At 37.4% G+C, this 19369-nt stretch overlaps 1 protein-coding gene across 1 annotated transcript; it reads left to right on the forward strand.

The window, feature by feature from the left end:
* The first annotated feature begins 2830 nt into the window (after positions 1–2830).
* KLRB1 (killer cell lectin like receptor B1) lies at positions 2831–13283 on the forward strand. The gene is made up of 5 exons (XM_032644112.1): positions 2831–3045; positions 8699–8770; positions 9852–10006; positions 10396–10511; positions 13136–13283. The coding sequence occupies exons 1-5, from the start codon at positions 2961–2963 to the stop codon at positions 13281–13283; spliced, it is 576 nt and encodes a 191-aa protein (XP_032500003.1). The 5' UTR covers positions 2831–2960.
* The last annotated feature ends 6086 nt before the right edge of the window (positions 13284–19369 follow it).

Consider the following 19369-nt stretch of genomic DNA (forward strand, 5'->3'; position numbering starts at 1 on the left):
TTCCATCCTCTTCAGATTTTTGGAAGATTTTCAGAAAAATTAGTGTTAATTTTTATTTAAATATCAAGTAGAATTCTCCAATGAATTCGTCTGGTCCTGGGCTTTTCTTTGTTAGGAGGTTTTTAAATACTATTTAAATCTTACCCATTGTTGAATTGTTCAGATTTTCTGCTTCTTCATGATTCAGTCTTAGTACATTTCTAGGGATTTATCCATTTCCTCTAGGTTATCCAACTTGTTGGTATACAATTATTCATAGTATTCTCTTCATTAAGTTGTTTCCCTGTGTTCTCACTAATTACTTTAAATTCTTTGTCGGGCAGCTCATAGATCTGACTTTTTTTTTTTTTTTAAATCAGTTTCAGTTTTGGGGGGTTTTGTTTGTTCCTTTGATTGGGCCATGTTTCTGTGTGGTGTGTGTGTGTATTTTTTTTTCTGGGATTGGCACTCCTAGGCTTTGTATAGAGCCTTTGTGAAGAGTAAGACCTTTCACCAGTTAGCCCAGCTGGAGGTTCCTGAACTTCTCAAACCTTTTCTCACCTCTTGCTTTCCCCATGTCTGCCTGCAGAACTGCAGCTCTGCATCTCCTTGCTTCAGCTTTCACTAGCTTCCAAATTTCTTCTGGTCCTATAAGCACTCTGTGTCAGGCAAGACAGAAACCAGTCCCTTGAGTAGCCACCAGACAATCCAGGCTGTTGGATATACAGTCCACTCTTGTTTTAATCTCAAAGGAGGATCCCTGCTATACAAGGTTTCTTCTTGGTGCCTCCACACCAAATGCTGAGATTCCTACCCCTTTTGTTGGAATCTCTTCTTGGTTTTGCAAAGGCCTGGGTGCTGTAATTTTTCAACTGGTCTCTAGAGCTCTCACAAAGGTATTCTGTCCACATACTGTTGTTAACTCAGCGTCTCTGTGGGATAAAGAGGGTGTAGCTTCCTAGTCGGCCATCTTACTAAAGTCACCATTTTCTAAGTCTAGAGTGGATTATCTTGTTTTACGATCACCACTTGTTGCCTTTTGTATTTTCACCTTCTTGCACAAATGATTCTCTTATCACTCTTTTCTCCATGTCGTAGCCATAATATAGCCTCTATTGTACTTATTCATATTCAAAATTAACTTTGTTTTTATTTTACTCTATTTTCCTATCCACTCAAACTCCCACTATTAACTCAGCAAATCTCAATGTCAAGATAGATGACATAGGCAAAATCAAAAATCTATCTTTATTGGGGCTTCCCTGGTGGTGCAGTGGGACACAGGTTCAAGCCCTGGTCCAGGAGGATCCCACATGCCATGGAGCAACTAAGCCCGTGTGCCACAACTACTAAGCCTGTGCTCTAGAGCCTGCGAGCTACAACTACTGAGCCCATGTGCCACAACTACTGAAGCCCACATGCCTAGAGCCCATGCTCCATCACAAGAGAAGCCACTGCAATGAGGCGCCTGTGTACCGCAACAAAGAGTAACCCCCGCTCGCCACAACTAGAGAAAGCCCATGCAGCAACGAAGACCCAATGCAGCCAAAAATAAATAAATAAAATAAAATTTAAAAGTAATCTATCTTGGGCTTCCCTGGTGGCGCAGTGGTTGAGAGTCCGCCTACCGATGCAGGGGACACGGGTTCATGCCCCGGTCCGGGAAAATCCCACATACCGCGGAGCGGCTGGTCCCGTAAGCCAGGGCCGCTGAGCCTGCGCGTCCGGAGTCTGTGCTCCGCAACGGGAGAGGTCACAACAGTGAGAGGCCCGCGTACCGCAAAAAAAAAAAAAAGTAATCTATCTTTATTGTTCCTTGAGCTATTCAATATTATAGCTACTATTGTCACATCCTAAATCTCAGTTACTTATAATCATTTACCCTCTGAAAACTTTAATAACATATATATCCCATGCACGTGTGTATGTGTGTGTGTATATTCTGTATCTATCTCTCTATTATCTATCTATAATAGTGACAGTAAATTTCTGAATTCTGATATGTTGTGTTTAGAAAGTGTCATGTAGGGAATTAGATGATCGATGAATGCATTAACATAATGGGAAGAATTCTCCAGGTGTGAATTCTCATGAAGGATTTATTTTATATGTATACAATAACGATTTCATAGTAAGGATCTTTTGTGATAGAAGATCATTGTGAAGACAGTTGTAACAAAGAAAAGGATTCATCAATATATTTCATACTACATATGGACAAGTGAAGGCTCTTCTTTGGTTTATATTTCTAGCCAGTTTATACTTTTGGAGCTCACAAAGTTTTGCAAGCTTCTGGTTGAAGGGAACACTTTTTCCTCAATCGTTTCTAACATGGCCACTGTGGATTCCTAGTGGTCACAGTCATGCTTCATAACTTGAAATTAAACTTCCGTGCACTAAAAACATTATTTTAAGCGAAGAGTCGTTTTGATCTTTAGCTCTTTGCTTTCTCTGTTGTATTATTCAGCAGCCTTTTCCACATTTATGACTCCATTTTCCACGTTTTGCCTCTTTTGGGGGGAGCACAAATATTTCAGGAAGACTTTAGAGCTTTGGAAAGGCATCCTGCAGTTTTTTTGCATTCGTGTTTACTTTTTACAGCATTACATTTAATATTGTTTATCTTGACTCCTGACTTTTTTGGAGGGAAATGAGAGTGCTTCATTTCCCTCACGCTGGTCCTGGCCCTGAGAAAAGTACTCAAAGAGGATGGTTACAAAGACAACAAACAAACCTTCCCAGAATTCTGTCAAACAGGCCAATTAATTAAACAAAGTAGATATTACATATCTAAGTATACTGGACAGCCAGTAAGTGGATTTTCTCACTAATTTATAGAGAAAACCCACTGCTAGAAGTGTGGGTAGGTAAGAAAGATAATAAAGCTTTTCAAGGCTGAGCACTTCCTTTTGCTTCTCTTGCCTCATAGAACTGTAGTTTTTTCTTTTACGCAAGTTTAGTGCCACATTCTTCTCTTTGCAATGGACAGACCGGTGATATATGCTGATTTAAACATATCCAGGAATGCTGGCCTTGAAAGCTCATCACCCCCAGCTCTTCCTCAGAGTAAGTGGCTTTACTTTTCCTTTTGGCATTTGTATATCTTCCATAGTCAGATTTTTCTCTTGAATTTGTAGCTTTAAATCATGGCTTTGAAGATGAGCAGCAGCTATATTAATGTTAAATAGATATAGCATGGCCTGTCAGTAGGTAATCACAAATGTGGGAAAAAGCACATACCTTATAGATTTCTTTTTTATCAAGATACTTTTGTGAAAAATGAATATAGTTCCTATTACTGAGCCTTGGCTAAAGGATCCTGAAGAAATATTTTACGTGCATTAACAAGGGAATATTTTGATTTATTTATTTATTTATTTATTTTTGCCACACCATGAGGGATGCGGGATCTTTGCTCCCTGACTGGGGATAGAATCCGTGCCCCCTGCAATGGAAGCACAGAATCTTAACCACTGGACCACCAGAGAATTCCCTTTTTTGTTGTTTTTGCTTTTGTTTTTTTTTTAACAAATGAATATTTTTAGAGATTTTTTACTACCTTGCTGTAATAGTAACCTACCTTATTTCAAATCCCTCTATAAAATACTGTGATTAAGTTCCAATGCATTTGCGTCCGTGGCATTCCTTTCAGAATACAAAGTGTAGGCTCAATGATTAACATCGTTCACCCTTCAAAGGGAAGGGAAAAAAATGTTCTGAAAGAAAATTGTATTCAAGATCAAAAACTTGGATATAGTAACAATCTGATGTTTTTTTAAATTGAAAAGTATAACAGTTTAGAAGGATTTAAGCCACAACCCACAGGAGAATACCACTCATGCACTTATTTCATACTTGTTGAAGTTGGCAATTTTCTGTATGTCAGAGGAGTTAGTATTCTGAGTGAAAGAGATGGGGTATTCTAATGTGAGGTCATAGGTGATGGATTCCATGGCCTGGGGATAGATAAAGAGAAACTACAAATTAAGCAGAAAAAAATGTATAAACTCATCAGGACATAGTATTACATTCTGAAGTCAAACCAAACTTACTAAACATCAATGATATTGCAATTTTTATCCAACCTGATATTCATTCCATAGTGTGCTTGGCAAGTGGGTTGTATCTTTTTAGGATGGTTTGGTATAATTTGGAAGTATTAAGTTATCAATGTTCTAAATTGGAGATTGAAAAGTCTTAGGGTTATCAAATAGTTTCATGATACCCTTCATTTGGGGGTTACAGGAAATTGGAGAATTTTGATAACTACAGTGAGAATTTGTCAAGCCACGGTTGTTTTTTGATGCGGAAGAGAAAGACTTTCTGTTCCCTATTCAGATCTAGCAGAAGTGGAGAGAAAGGAGGATGGTGTCGGACGATATTGGAGAATGAAAATAGAGAAAGACAGCGAGATTTTCCTTAAAAGCTACTCTCTGTGATCCCAAATCAACGAGGCCAGAAAATCTGTCTATTCTAATTGTCGTCATTATTCCACAAAATATCATTCTAAAAGTAAATCTGAGAAAACATAGAATAAAGTCAGAACAAAATGTGTGACTACAAAACGCTTGTCAACTGAAAAAAAATGCCTAACCTAAAAGTTGAGAGTTATGTATTTGGTGACTTTACAGAGGACTATAGCTGAGAAGGCAGCCTCTCTGATAGTTCTGAAGAAATGTCCCCAAGAGGTAAGGGAGGAGCTGGGATATACAGGAGCTTTGGCTTAAAAAAAAAAAAAAAAAAAAGTAGTCAAACATCAAAAGATTACTGCTAATCACAGAAACAGACACCTCATGTTAATGATTCTAGTGCTTTTCTATATGTGGGAAGATGCAAAAGTCTGGGCTCATTGAAATAATTCCTTTGACATGCATCTTAGCTATCTAGGGCCAGCATCCTGTTTTTCTCCATCCTGAATCCCCCTCAAGTTTTACTATCCGGGCAGCCGCACTGGCTGGTGGCTTTAAGGTCGAAACATCCTTTGTTTACTGAAATGGCAGGTGACATTCTTTCACCACACATTGATCTGGTATTACAATTATCGTGAAACAACCACTAAGCTCTTTGGCTAAACAGTTTAGCCAAAATGGTAACTGTAGAATAGTGATTATATCAAAAGCAGTCAGGAAAACCAGAGAGAGATGTGAGTTGCGACGAATCTGGTTTATGGCCCAGGATTTGGTCTCTTAGAAAGGTAGATAGGTGTTGGCAAAAATGCCTCTAGAGTTTATCTATTCATCCAAAAATAAGCACCTGTGTCAGGCATGCCCTAGGTGCTGAGAATACAACAGTGAATAAAGTAGTGAAAAAATAGTTTCCTTTATTGCGTTTATATTATACTACTAGGAAGGCTTACAAATAAATGAATAACTAAGAATATATATGTATACATATATGTGTTAGATAATATTAAGTGCAATAGAGAAAATATTTTTTAAAAGATGGAATTGAGAGTTAGCTTTTGGAGAGGATATGATATCAAATGGAATAATCATAGAAGCCTGCCTGACAAGATGACATTTGAGTCAAGACCTGAAAGAATTGAGAGACAAAGGTCTTCCTGGGAGAAGAGCCTTTTAAAAGATGGACCAGTGCAGGTGCAAGATCCGTGGGATGAGAACATGCCTGTCATCTTGTAGAAAGAGCTCATAGGTTAGTGTGAAATGACAGAGCATGTCTGCATGGAAAGCAGCAGGAGATGAAGTTAGAGACATAAAGGGAAGCTGGAATGAATAGGGATTTGTAGGCTGTTCTACAGACGTACAGACTTAGATCTGCTTGAGAGAAAGCCATGGAAAGGTTTAGAGAAAAAAAGTGAGATGATTTGGCATACTGTTTGTATCCAAACAAAAAATTAGCCTTATGTGGGTATTTCCAGATGGCTAAAGTTTACCTGGCCTCTTCAATCTGTTATTGTAACTCTATTGTTACAATAACAACTCTATTGTTGTTATTAGTTCTAATGTAGTGCAGGAGAAAAACAACACAGAACCCTCCACTCAGTTCTTTAAATTTTAGATGCACGGTTATTATGTATCACACATCATGTCTAGAAGAACTATTTCATATAACCCTTTCCAAAACCTCATGAAGTAGTATTATTCTACATTTCACAGGTGAGGAAATTTGTAGTTTATGAAGGTTACGTTGCCCGAAATAACATGCTCTAATACAAATCTGCTAGATTTGAGAGCCTCTGCTCTTAACCACTGCTATCCTTCGGTACTAAATGTTAAAATAGTGACTCTATGGGGCTTTCTCCATTTTTCAAAATTTCAAGGGAGGAAAGGCTGAGGAAGAAAAAATGGTAGAATAGTAGATACAACTGTGAGGAAACGTCACGTAGGACTAGTCTTAGGTTCACTAAGTTTAGTTGCTCTGTGTCACACGAGCTCGCCTTAGAAGTTCTAGGTCAATATTCTCCAGTCTGGTTCTCCCATTTTCGGATGTACACCCAGGACCTTGGAGCTCCTCTCATTGTCTACTCTTGTCTCTCCCCTCCAGATGATAATCCAGGTGTCACTACCTGAAATCTAATCTATTATCTGTTTCCTCACATAATCTTTTATCACATTTAGTTATCTTAAATTCCATCTCCCCAGGGACATTTTAGAAAGAGCTAACTCTTATGAATGTCCACATCCTAATGAAGAGACCATGAGCAGTTGTCTGAAAACTGGGTTGCAAAACTTAATCGCCAGGGAGAGTGTAAAAGACTAAAGTAGAAATGGATTTATGGGTCACTCTGGAACATTTAATGAGCATAAAGACAACATTTTAACATATCTGATGCTAAAGTTTTTAACAAGTGACTCAAAGCATGTATTCCTTTATATTGAGGAATACTAGACAAAATATAAAAAGGAGTAGATAACATAAATAAATGATAGATATAGTTAAATTAGTAAACCCTTACTTGTAAAGGCCCTTGGCTCTAATAATACAATTTAGAAAGTAATTTATAATTGTAATATATATAACATATTATAAACCAAATGGGAATAAAAGGGGTCTTATAATTAAGTCAGGTATAGAAGTTGTCTAAGTACAATTTCAAGTAGAATAACCGAAGTACAGATTACCAGAATAATTCCTGTCAGAGCTGATATAATTTTGGAAGCTGTTGCTCAGTCTTTTCCAAGAATTTTTTACATTAATAAGTTCCTCTTTGATTATTTTTCCCTATAAAATCCATTGATAAGGTTATGATTAATTTATGATCCCACTTTAATTAATACAATCACAACTTTTGATGAACATGAGCTATACAGTACATCGTTATTGACATGATACAGAGAAAAACAAAGGTATTTGACATTTTTTAGACTATGCAATGTTGTAGACACAGGTTCATGTTATGTTATATTCATTGAAATACTGAAAATAACATGCAAGCTTGTAAAATACTCTTCCTTGAATTCCATCCATTTGGTCCAAATTGGAGATGATTGTGCCAGGCAACAGTAAAGCAGAGAAATCCACGTCTAAGAATAGAATTGTCTTATACCACCAGCACCTAACATGTTGTTTGGCATAAAACAGAGCCTCAACAAATATATCTTGAATGAATGAAGGCCTTCCTTGTTGGACAAAATTCTTGGACTTACTTCGTACGGTAGGGTATATGTTTCATTTTTGTATAGCATTTGGCATGTTTCAAAACACCGTCACATCTATCTCATTTGATTCTTATACCAATCCTTCGTACACAAGACAGGCATAAATATTTCTATTTTATCTATAAGCAACTCTAAGTTGGGTCTGAGATTCCATCTTGTGGGACCCTACTTTAAGATGACTGATAATGTCTTTTCCTGCCCCTACCCCCAACCTGAATCTAGCTCTTTCTTATGTGATCCAAACAACCTCTGCTTTTTGTATTAGATGAACTCAACTGAGTTAATCAAGTATATTTTCTTAATGTCTCAGATGTTTGTCAGGGTCCAACTTGGCATCAATTTGCTCTGAAACTTGGTTGTGCTGGGATTATTCTTCTTGCCTTGACTGTGATTGGGTTGAGTGTTTCAGGTAAGTGATGCAAGAAAGATCATTGATTTCTTGTTCTACTTATTCTACTTTACCATAAATATTAAAGTATGTTAACATTTGGCCATCCCAAATTTAGTGGAAGACCCATGAAACAAAAACAATTATGAAACAGTGCTCTAACGGTGCTCAGCTGGTACCTACTAAGCAAATGTCATCCTTTATCGTATTTCTCTTCCTAACTGTTCTGATAGGCTTCACGGGGGATTTCACATGTGCTCCAAGGACATTTAAAAAGTCACAATTATGATAAAATCATGACAATAACTAAGAAAATAAAAATTTCCAATTATTTACAGTTCCTTAAGTGCCTACTAAATTCCAGATTGTCCTAGGCAATCTCTCCCGTGGGGTATAGGCACAATTATACCTATTCTGAAGATGGAACATTAGGCAAGGAGTGGAAGCAACTTAAGAGTTTAAGTAACACCTGGGAGCTTACTTATATAGTTGAAACCGCTAACTCAATGTCTGTGTGCATTCACCTGTTATGTGTGTGTTTGTTTATGTTGTCTTCTAAGTAGACCCTTCGTTACTACGCTGCTATTGCTCTTATCTTCTGTTCATTTCAAGCTTGTTGAGATAAAAATTTCCTGAAGTGATAAATATAACATATTCATTTCACTGCACCATTCAGCATTAATCTTCTTAATGATTTCTCCTGATTTATTAGTGATATTCTTGAGACAAAAATCAACAGAGAAAAGCTTCATGGATGCTCAAGAGAACAGGAAGGAAACAACAGGTATATTTTGTGGCTTGACTTTCCTAAGAATAATGGCTAAAATTTGATAGGTATCATGCATTATCTTAATTAAGGTTCATAACAACCCATACATTAAGATAGTATTATCGCTCTGATTTTATGTTTGACAAAACTGAGGCATGGAAAGGCTAAGCAACTCATCCAGGGTCATACAGGTACTAAGTGGTGACACTGGGAATTGTACTTCAGTGGTCTCACTTCAGAGCCTACGATCTTAGCCAACAGATAACACTGCCTTATGAGAGACTGCTGCTAGGATACTCAATAATTAATGGCCAAAACCCAAGCTATAAAGTAAAATATGCATTGAAGTGGGATATTTGATGATTTTAATGAATATGTCAAGCAGCTAACTCTGGTCCGAAGTTAATTAACGGAACACGACATAAAATGAATAATTTAATATTTATTGTATTAAACATTAAGACATTGATCTCGTCCATGTACTTATTAAGTAGTGTGTGTTAATAAAGACACTATTTTTGAGTGACTGTAGCAGAATGTGATCATTTATTATATACATTCGTACATAACAGAAATTTTAAGAAACTATGAAAATCCTTCTGGAAAATGCTATCCAATAGATCCCATTAATAGGCAAATATATAATTCAGCAATTAGAAATTTTCTTATAATTTTTCTCCATGGTATTTGCCATTAACTTATGGAAATGAACTGTTATTTGCTTTTCATTTTACATGTTGTTTAAAGTAGCCATTTTTTAGAGAAGTTTGATATTGTCATCATGGAGTAGAAAGAACACTTGTAATGGATTTACGGAATCTCAGAAAGAGTTTTGACTCTACCAGCATCTGCTTTGTGTGGACTTGAACAAGCTATTCTGTCTGTCAGTGTTTTAACTTGTCACTAATTTTCAACTCTTAGTACCAGAATGAACTATGTCTCAAAACCCTCAAAGTTATATTAAATTCATGAATTGTTCTCACTGTGATGATCAACGGCTTCCCTGAATTTATAATGACTTGTGCATGTGTGATTAGTGTTAGTGGGGTGGGGGGCAGGTTAGAAACATAACATTTATTCTTCTTTCTTACTTTAGAGAGACCAGTTCTGTTAAAGTGCCCAACAAACTGGCAACTGATCCGAGATAAATGCTTGCTTTTTTATGACACTTACAAACCTTGGACTGACAGTCTAGCCGACTGTTTCACAAAAGAATCCCGTCTGCTGCTTATTCAAGATCAGGAAGAATTGGTAAATAATTAAGTAAAATACTTTAATACGGCTTAGCCCTTGCTTCTAACCATATCAAGATCTTTGTGCTTTAGCCCGGAGGGTTCTATGCAGATGGAAGTATTAATTTTGACTTCAAGAAGCTCACAATCTGAGACACTAAACGGACATGTAAGCAAAATAAATATAATTTAATGAACACAACAACATAAATACAAATATTTGGATATATATAAATATACAGACAGAAATATCACAAACAAGGAATAATTAACTCCGATGGGGAGTTAGGAAAGGCTTCAGGGAGGAGGTGATACTTGAACTGGGTTTCAGAGGATGGGTAGAAGGATGCAAACCAGTAATAGATAAACAGATTCAATATTCAGTCATTTCTTCTGTTTTATTTATAGAGGCTCATACAAAACCGGATAGACAAAGGAGGAATTCCGTTTTGGATTGGATTAAATTTTACATTATCAGAAAAGAACTGGAAGTGGATAAATGGATCCTTTTTAAATTCTAATATGTGAGTATTGGGATAAGCTAATTTGAATATTCAATTTACATCAGGTTTACATGGCAAGATAGTAACATTGTTATTGAAGATTGAGATTTATCATTTTAATTTAGTTTAAAAATGTTCAGGAGGATCAGAATAGTCTGAGAAGAAGAATGATTCTGAAGTTGGTTGAAAAGTTTCACATATGAAAAGACATCAACCCTTTGCAGCAATATATATTTTTACCAGCAATGGAGTTTTAGGAGACAAGGAAGAGACTAACTCCTTTGGGTGGGGGCACATGAAACAGTTTTTAAAATAACAACATTTAAAAATTAAGAAATTTCTAGCTGGAAGCTATCGGCACGAAGAATTGTTTAAGTAGTGTTTTTCAAACTGTGGGACCACATACCTTAGTGGGTCACAACCAGCGTTGGCACAATGAATACAAGAGGAAAAAATATAGTAAATATCAGCGTGGGGTATCCAGACATTTGAGAGAAACTACTCACATTGTAACAAGTATTGTAGCTTATTTTAACCAGCGGTGTGAAAGGAGGGTTGTTTGAAGAGATGTAGTCAATCTGCATAAGCCACAAAAGAGCTATTTGCCGTCTTTTGGTTGTCTCATAGTTTCTTGTGTGAGATGGTCAAGTTAACCAACGGTGTTGTAGGAGGATTGATGTTACACAGTTAAATTATAAATTTTTAATGGACCTCATCGTTATTCGTACAACAAAGGGCAGGACATTTTTTTCCCTAGAAAGTGAAAGTGTGCAGACATTCAACCAAGTTTCTGAAAAGAAATTTGATGAGTTTTTCAGAACAGATGATATTGTGTTACATTTTCTGAGTCTGTGAATGCTTTATTCACATTTGTATAAATAACAGTTAAAATGGATTTTTTTATCATTCAAAAAACTAGAGGTTAAAATTCAAGGCACAGGAGCATGTTCAAGTTTATCTAAAATATAGTAATAATTTATTGTGTGGAAAATTATTAGACATTAAAAGAAATCTTGATTTAATTAGCACATTTTGACATTGTTTGACCCATGCTCTAAAATATTTTTTTAGATGCCGTACTTTAAAATGAAGATTATTTTAAAATAAAGTGTTCTGGAGTAGAATAAATGTATGAAAAGGCAAACATATTTTGGTAAATAAACTACACTCTGATTTTTTTGTTTTTCTAGGGATTATTTTCTATATTTTATTTACACATAAGTGCAACTTTTATATTAACTTATTTTTTTTTTGTACATAGTAAACGTTAATTTTGGTTTGTGTGTGTGTATGCTTCTTATTGGGCCATTACATTTATTTTATTAAGATTTATAATAAAACTGGAAAACTCTGAAGTGTCTATGAGCAGAAATATAGGCAAAGATGATGGATTAAATTCGATTGAACACTCTATTTTATTCTGAGGATAAAAATGATGATTTGATTAAGGTAGTGATCAGGTAAACCTGGAAGGTATCATATTATAGTAGAAAGAACGTCAGTTAGACTCTGCTTTTATTTTAGTTCTCTACCTTGGTTTTCAGGTAAAGAAAAACATAAAGGGTGTTAATAATTTTTTTCAAAGGACTGTTTTGGGGATTAAATGAGATAATGTTAGACAACTAGGCAGAGATCTGGTCAAAGAAGGCCTGGGAAGTCACCTAGGGCCTTTTGGAAGGGCACTTGGCCAGATGAGCGGTAAAAAAGTTATCTTGAAATTCAAAGGAAGGACCAGAAGGGTGGAAGAGATAAAATACAGGGGACCTTTGCAATAGCTCGGTCAAGAGAAATTCTGATTTGACTAGGGTGTCAGGCACTAGGAGAGAATCAGGTTGGCTTCTCAGGGCCGAGGGGCTCCAAGGAGAAATGGAACAAAGGAACAAATTAAAACTGTGATGGAGCCCTGCCCAGTGCCACCACTTCACTTTCTATTTGAGACAAATAGGTGAATGTCTTGCACACACTCCATCCTGGCACCCCAGCTCTATCTTGCCATCCCACTGTTCAACTTCTACTCGTGCCCCACCTGCAATGAGCCATAAGACTCTGCTTCTTTGGAACTAACAGTACATATATTGTAGCAGACACTCACCAAGCTGTTTGGAATGGAAAAAAAGGGAACCTCCTACTACATACAATACATATGTACTGAGCCTCCTTTTCTCGCTATTGATATATTCAAATTCTGTAGACACTGAGTATCTACATACTTATTACATTTACTGAACACATTCTTTGTTTAAGCATGATCACACTTTCATATACATGATCTCAATGTCTCCCCAAATATATATACACTATATACTTAAGAAAATCGAGGCTCAGTGAAGGTAGGAAATTTTCATATAACATGTTAATAGGAGATTCAATTCCCAGTTTCCAAAGCTTCTCCTTTGTATGTATCATTATGACATTTCTTTTCAGAACAATTCTTTTCCAGTGAAGATGAGTTTGCAAGTTCCAGAGGTTTATATTAGCTTTCTATTAAAAGTTTATATCATTATATTTGTGACTGGGTACTTACTCCATGCTTAATAACCAGCACCTCGTTGTTTACTGAAAATTACAGAACATACTGGCTGGATGAGGAGAATTATGTGAGAAAATCACAAACACTAAAGAGAGGCTTTTCTTCTGCTCCACAGGTTACCAGTTACTGGTGACGCTGAAGAAAACAGTTGTGTTTACATCTCAAGGACACAAATTGTTTCCGAGAACTGTGCTACAGAAAATAAATGGATCTGTCAAAAAGAACTAAAACCTGTCAAAAATAAAGTATGTTCTGCCACTTGACTACACATCCCCTCTCCATTTCTTTTTTTTTTTTTTTTTTTTTTTTTTTTTTCTTTACGCGGGCCTCTCACTGTTGTGGCCTCTCCCGTTGCAGAGCACAGGCTCTGGACGCGCAGGCTCAGCGGCCATGGCTCACGGGCCCAGCCGCTCCGCGGCATGTGGGATCTTCCCGGACCGGGGAACGAACCCGTGTCCCCTGCATCGGCAGGCGGACTCTCAACCACTGCGCCACCAGGGAAGCCCTCCATTTCTTTTTTAATCTTTATTTATTAGGTGGAACTCTTAGTTGAGGCATGCATGTGGGATCCAGTCCCCTGACCGGGGATCAAACCTGGGCCCCCTGCATTGGGAGCATGGAGTCTTACCCACTGTGCCACCAGGGAGGTCCCCCCTCTCCAATTCTTTAATTTCCATTTCAGGTATCTCTCATTTTAACTGTATATACTCTTAGCATGGCCTAATGTGCATTTTGTGGTACAAAGTGGAACAAACACTGAGAATTCTAACTGTTGTTAGTCTTACAGACATTCAAGTTTAATCTCCTCATTCAATAAATGGGAAAACAGATACATAAAGAAAACACCTCATTTTAAGAGACAGTGATTCTCTATGGAACAAAGCCCAGACCAGCTAAGGGAAATGGTTTCTAATCCTGTAGACTTCATCCATCCCCTCTATGCCTTCGCTCACCTCCAGAAAAATTTTAGTAAATGATTTCTGAAGTCCTCTGCTTCTCCCACAGCCTATGCTTTTTTTTTTTCAATACCATCACACAATTGGGTTGCGGCAGAACACTGATTAAAATCCATTCTCTTGACTCATATCAGAGACCCATTACTAAAGGAGTTTGCGAAGGGACCTTAACTCTTTCCATTTTAATTTCCTCATTGCTTTTTTATTTTCCTTCTATGTTTTACTCTTTCTATGGCTCACACTGTAGGAAATATGTAATCAAATTTTTCATTATTCTAATGGAAAATGTGATATATTTTTCAACTCTGCAGTTGGGGAAGCTGAAGTTACAGAAGAGATGTGTTTATTCTGATAGATCTCTTGAGTGTTCACTTTTTAAAAACACATGCCAGACTGGACCAGTGAGATTCCTTCTGTTTATTTCCTATGCCATGTGTTTGAATTTGAAGTTCATTTCCTTCTGTTTTACCTTCCTGCTCCACCCATTCCACAGAGCTCTTCAATATGCACAGTGTGGGCTAAAAAGCAGGTATCATGGTTAACATATACACACTACTGTATATAGAATAGATAAACGACGAGGACCTACTGTATAGCACAGGGAACTATACTCAATATCTTGTAATAATTTATAATAGAAAAGAACCTGGAAAATAATATATATATATGTATAACTGAATCATTTTGCTGTACACTCAAAACTAACACAACATTCTAAATCAACTGTACTTCAAGTTTTAAAAAAAGCAAGTATCATGGAAAAACACTTATGGTGGGAAAAATTTAAAAATAAAGCATTCTTGATGCATAAGCCTAGGGGTTTGTTTAACCATTTTTTTCTGATCCACACATGTTTAGGTAGCCAGCAATCAGATTCTTTTCCTTTATAATGCTAGTATGGGTAAAAAGGAATAACTTGACTTTCATACCAAGAAGTGTGGGAAAGGAAAATCCAAGAAGTGCAAGTAAAAAGATAATTATAAAAAATTTTTAAGTTCTAAACACCTATAAACTCATGAAGTAACCTGATCTGGTGGTCATAGCCTTTAGTTTACCCCTTGGCAGCAGCTGAAAGTTTACATCTGCAATTGTTTGCGATTAACTCCATTCTGCCCTCTTGTGGACTTACTTGGTTTGTGTGTGTGTGTGTGTGTGTGTGTGTGTGTGTGTGTGTGTGTGTTTGTTTTTGTGGCTACACTTGTTCCCTTCCGACCAAGCAAAACAGAACAAAAGAAAGTTGTATATCAATCAGATTTATCCATTTTGTCCCTTTGCAACACCTTATTTATTTCCTTCATAATATATGAAATTAGATAATTATTTATCTACTTATCATTTTATTATTGTTATTATTTGATTACCACTATTGCTATTATTATTATTAGGCCCTTTCCATGGGGATATGAGCTCCATGAGATCAAAACCTCCTTAGTATTGTTAGCCAATGCATGGTTCTGGCACATAGCAGATGCTCAATAAATATTTCCTGAAAAATAAACAAATAATTATAAAATCAAATTTGTTTACTGAATGAGCTTACCTAGATGGCTCTTGCTGGCGGTCTCTAGTGCAGTTGGAATGAGATGCTGACTGGGACTCGGGTTAGCTCAAAGCCTTTGTCACGCATTTATGTGCTTGCTGATTGCCTGGAACCTCAGCAAGGTGGCTGAGTTACAGGAGCAGTTTTTCTAAAAAGACCATTTTCAAATGATAATATAAGCAGCATAGAATGATTTGTCAACATTTAAAAGGTGATCCACTAATAGGGCTAGAACCCAAATATGATCACCCAGGTATATGAATCAAATTGCATTCTCTATCAAGACAATCTATTAGGGTCCTTTCAAAATAAACTTTGAATGTTGCATAATCAGAATGTCTCTGGATTTATCCTTTGTGCTTCATGGAAAATTTTCAGTGTTCTACTTTAGGAATTATGTAACTTCTACCTGGCTAAAAATTTCTAAGCGAAGACCTCTAATAGGCATAATCTCTAAATGGAATTCCCATTCTGACTGAAATTGCTCTCCAAGTTTTTCTTCAGATATTTTCCTCATTTTACACGTGAGAGCTACTCATAGCCAACTTGAGTAAAGTCACAAAATTAGACCTTGATGAAGCCAGGGCTAGAACTAGGCTTTTCCCTGAAGCAAGGATCAGTCCTTGCTCCTTCCTACTTCAGTGTTCCTTCCAATTTCCAGCGTTTTTATTTGAATCTTAATTATTCAGCTGTGGTGTGAATTTTCTCAGTGATTTTTGTCTTCTTGGATTTTTACATTTTTCCTCCTAGAGCCAGCATTTGAGGATGTTATGTTAAAAAATATTTTTTTCTGGACGCTCCTTTCACAGGAGTGTCCTTATACAAATTCAAAAGTGAGTCTATCGCCACCTTGTGACTATAATTTGCAGCTGCAACTTTAAAACTGCAGTTATGCGGGAAAGTTTCACATTTACAAAAAGGTTCCGGAACAGTCGTTCAACACCAGTATTTTCCTCACCTAGATCTAACAATTATTACAATTTTCCCACATATCCTTTACCCTCTCTCTCTTGCTTTCTATTACCTTTTATTCTGAATGCATTGAATAGGAAGTTGCATATATAAATAAATCTAAGAAAGTCAAAATAATTTAATAGATATTCTAAGATATATTTTACATCCAAATCTTTCCAAAATGTCCTTTAGAACCCCTGGCCTCCTCAATCCGGGATCTAATCAAAGTTTACACTTTGCATTTGGTGACTGTCACTCTTTAAAGATAAACTGAGGAATATGAAAAATCTTAAGAGTGTGAGCAAAAATTGATTCAAACCAGTATCCAATCTAGCAGATAGAGAGGAGTTCCAAGGAGATTTACAAGATATGAGACTTTTATATGCAGAAAGGAGCAGGAACAAGGAAGTTGTTGTAGGCAAAAAAAAAAGTAGGTTGGTTATTGCAAAGTTACTTTCCTTTAAGGGGTTGTAGGAATCTATCAGGCAGATGACCTATCTAGTTCTTATCAGACAATTCCTAATTGACTGGTTTAAGATTCCAGTTCTGGGGCTTCCCTGGTGGTGCAGTGGTTGAGAATCTGCCTGCTAATGCAGGGTACATGGGTTCGAGCCCTGGTCTGGGAAGATCCCACATGCCACGGAGCAACTAGGCCCGTGAGCCACAACTACTGAGCCTGCGCGTCTGGAGCCTGTGCTCCGCAACAAGAGAGGTCGCGACAGTGAGGGGCCCACACATCACTAAGAGTGGCCCCCCGCTCGCCGCAACTAGAGAAAGCCCTGGCACAGAAACGAAGACCCGACACAGCAAAAATAAATAAATAAATTCCTACCCCCCAACATCTAAAAAAATATATATCTTCCAATTCTGGGACAGCCAAAACTGTAATTGTCTTAATTAAGTCTTGGTTTGGCGACATGGAGCTTAGCACAAGTGAATCTATTTGGGGCCTGTTGTCTTGTTTTCAACATTGCTTTGGTGTCTTTTGTTAAAGAATTGTCCGTCTGCTGTTTTTCATTTCCCTGTGGCATTCATTTATTGAAGAGTCTAGGCCAATTTTATTATAGAATGTACTGCATTATGGATAGTGATTTGCTCATTCCCTCAAAATTTTAGCGTCAATTTAAAAATGTGAACTTGAATTTCTTTGACATCTGCCATTGAGAATAAAAGTCTGTGCCCCTTGAACATGATTTCAACCAATGTGACATCTCTTGCTACAATCGTAAAAATCAGTGTACCTTCCGCCTACATCGAGAAGTTCTTGGGATGCTTGCTACTGGAACTCAGCCTCTAAGCTGAGAAGAAGTGAGGCTGAAACAGAGCAGGACCCTCTATGGTCCTCCCGACCACCACGTCCTCAGCCTGCCTTTTGTATGTGGAAAAATTTTAGCCAAAGAATAAGTTTAATCAGAGAAGTAAGAAAGTGCAGAAACAAATGAAAATAGTCAAAGGAGACCAAACAATAATAGTTTAGTCATTAAGCAAAGTCAAGGACCTTTAGTTCCTCCTCAAGGGCTATAGATAATATTCTGAGCCATATCCTTTGAGTGGCTATTGTAGATATTGAAACTCCCACTAGGTGGAAGAAGTTAGCTACATGAGGACCAGACTATAGCCATGACATAAACTGCCACAATTCTGAGAACTGGTCTCAAGGAAATGGGAGCAGCCGGAACCCACTTTCGGTTACCACACCACATAGCGGTATTCTGGACAACCGCCCAAGCTGAAGTTCCAGGCAACAGCCATCCTCAACTGCTAAACGTGTAAGTGGGGAAGGCTTTGCCACGACTCCAGACCCAGGGCCATCATCAGATTGCAATTGCACTAGAAACCCAAAGGGAGAATCCCCTGGGTGAGCCCTGTCAGAGTTGTAAGAGATAACACAGTCATTGTGGTTGGAACATTTTTCAGCCACAATACAGGAGGAGGTCCTGCCATCTGCAACGACACGGATGGAACTTGAGCACATTGTGCTAAGTGAGATAAGTCAGACAGAGAATGACAAGTACCGCAGGATCTCATGTGTGCAATCTAAGAAAGTTAAACTTGAAAAACAAAGAAAAAATGCAGAATAAAATAGTGGTTACCAGGGAATGGGAGGTGGGGGGTAAGACTGATGATGTTTAAGGTACAAACTTACAACGAATAGTAAACGAGCCACAGTGATCTATGATGAATATAGACAACAATAATGTCCCAGAATTAGGTAATGTAATAAATATTGTCACAATGGCAATTATATTACAATATATAAATGTATCAAAGTAATACGTTGTATACCTTAAATTTACAAGGTTATATGTCAAATATATTCAATAAAAAGTAATTGTGTGGGCTTCCCTGGTGGTGCAGTGGTTAAGAATCCGCCTGCCAATGCAGGGGACACGGATTCAATCCCTGGTCCAGGAAGATCCCACATGCCGTGGACCAACTAAGCCCGTGAGTCACAACTACTGAGCCTGCGCTCTAGATCCCATGAGCCACAACTACTAAAGCCAGTGAGCCACAACTACTGAAGCCCGCGCTCCTAGAGCCCATGCTCCGCAACGAGAAGCCACCGCAATGAGAAGCCCGCCCTCAGCAACAGACCCAACAATGCAGCCAAAAATAAATAAATATATTAAAATAATAACTGTGGTTGTTTTAAGCCACTAACTAATTTGTTATTCAGCTACAGATAACTGGGATAGTGTAAATTACATTGTCCCTCCATCTCCAACTTCAGATCACGTGGCGGTTGCACTAACGATACCTCCTCATAACCACCTGTTTTCGTTTTCCTGAAACAAAACAAAGAACTTCCTGGTCTAGAGGGGCTCCTATCCTCATCGTTTAAGTGATTATAGCACGAACGTTTTCAACAAAACATGTCAATCTGTGAAATCTTGTCTCA

Source organism: Phocoena sinus, chromosome 10 (genome assembly GCF_008692025.1).
Source record: "Phocoena sinus isolate mPhoSin1 chromosome 10, mPhoSin1.pri, whole genome shotgun sequence".
Lineage (NCBI taxonomy): Eukaryota > Metazoa > Chordata > Mammalia > Artiodactyla > Phocoenidae > Phocoena > Phocoena sinus.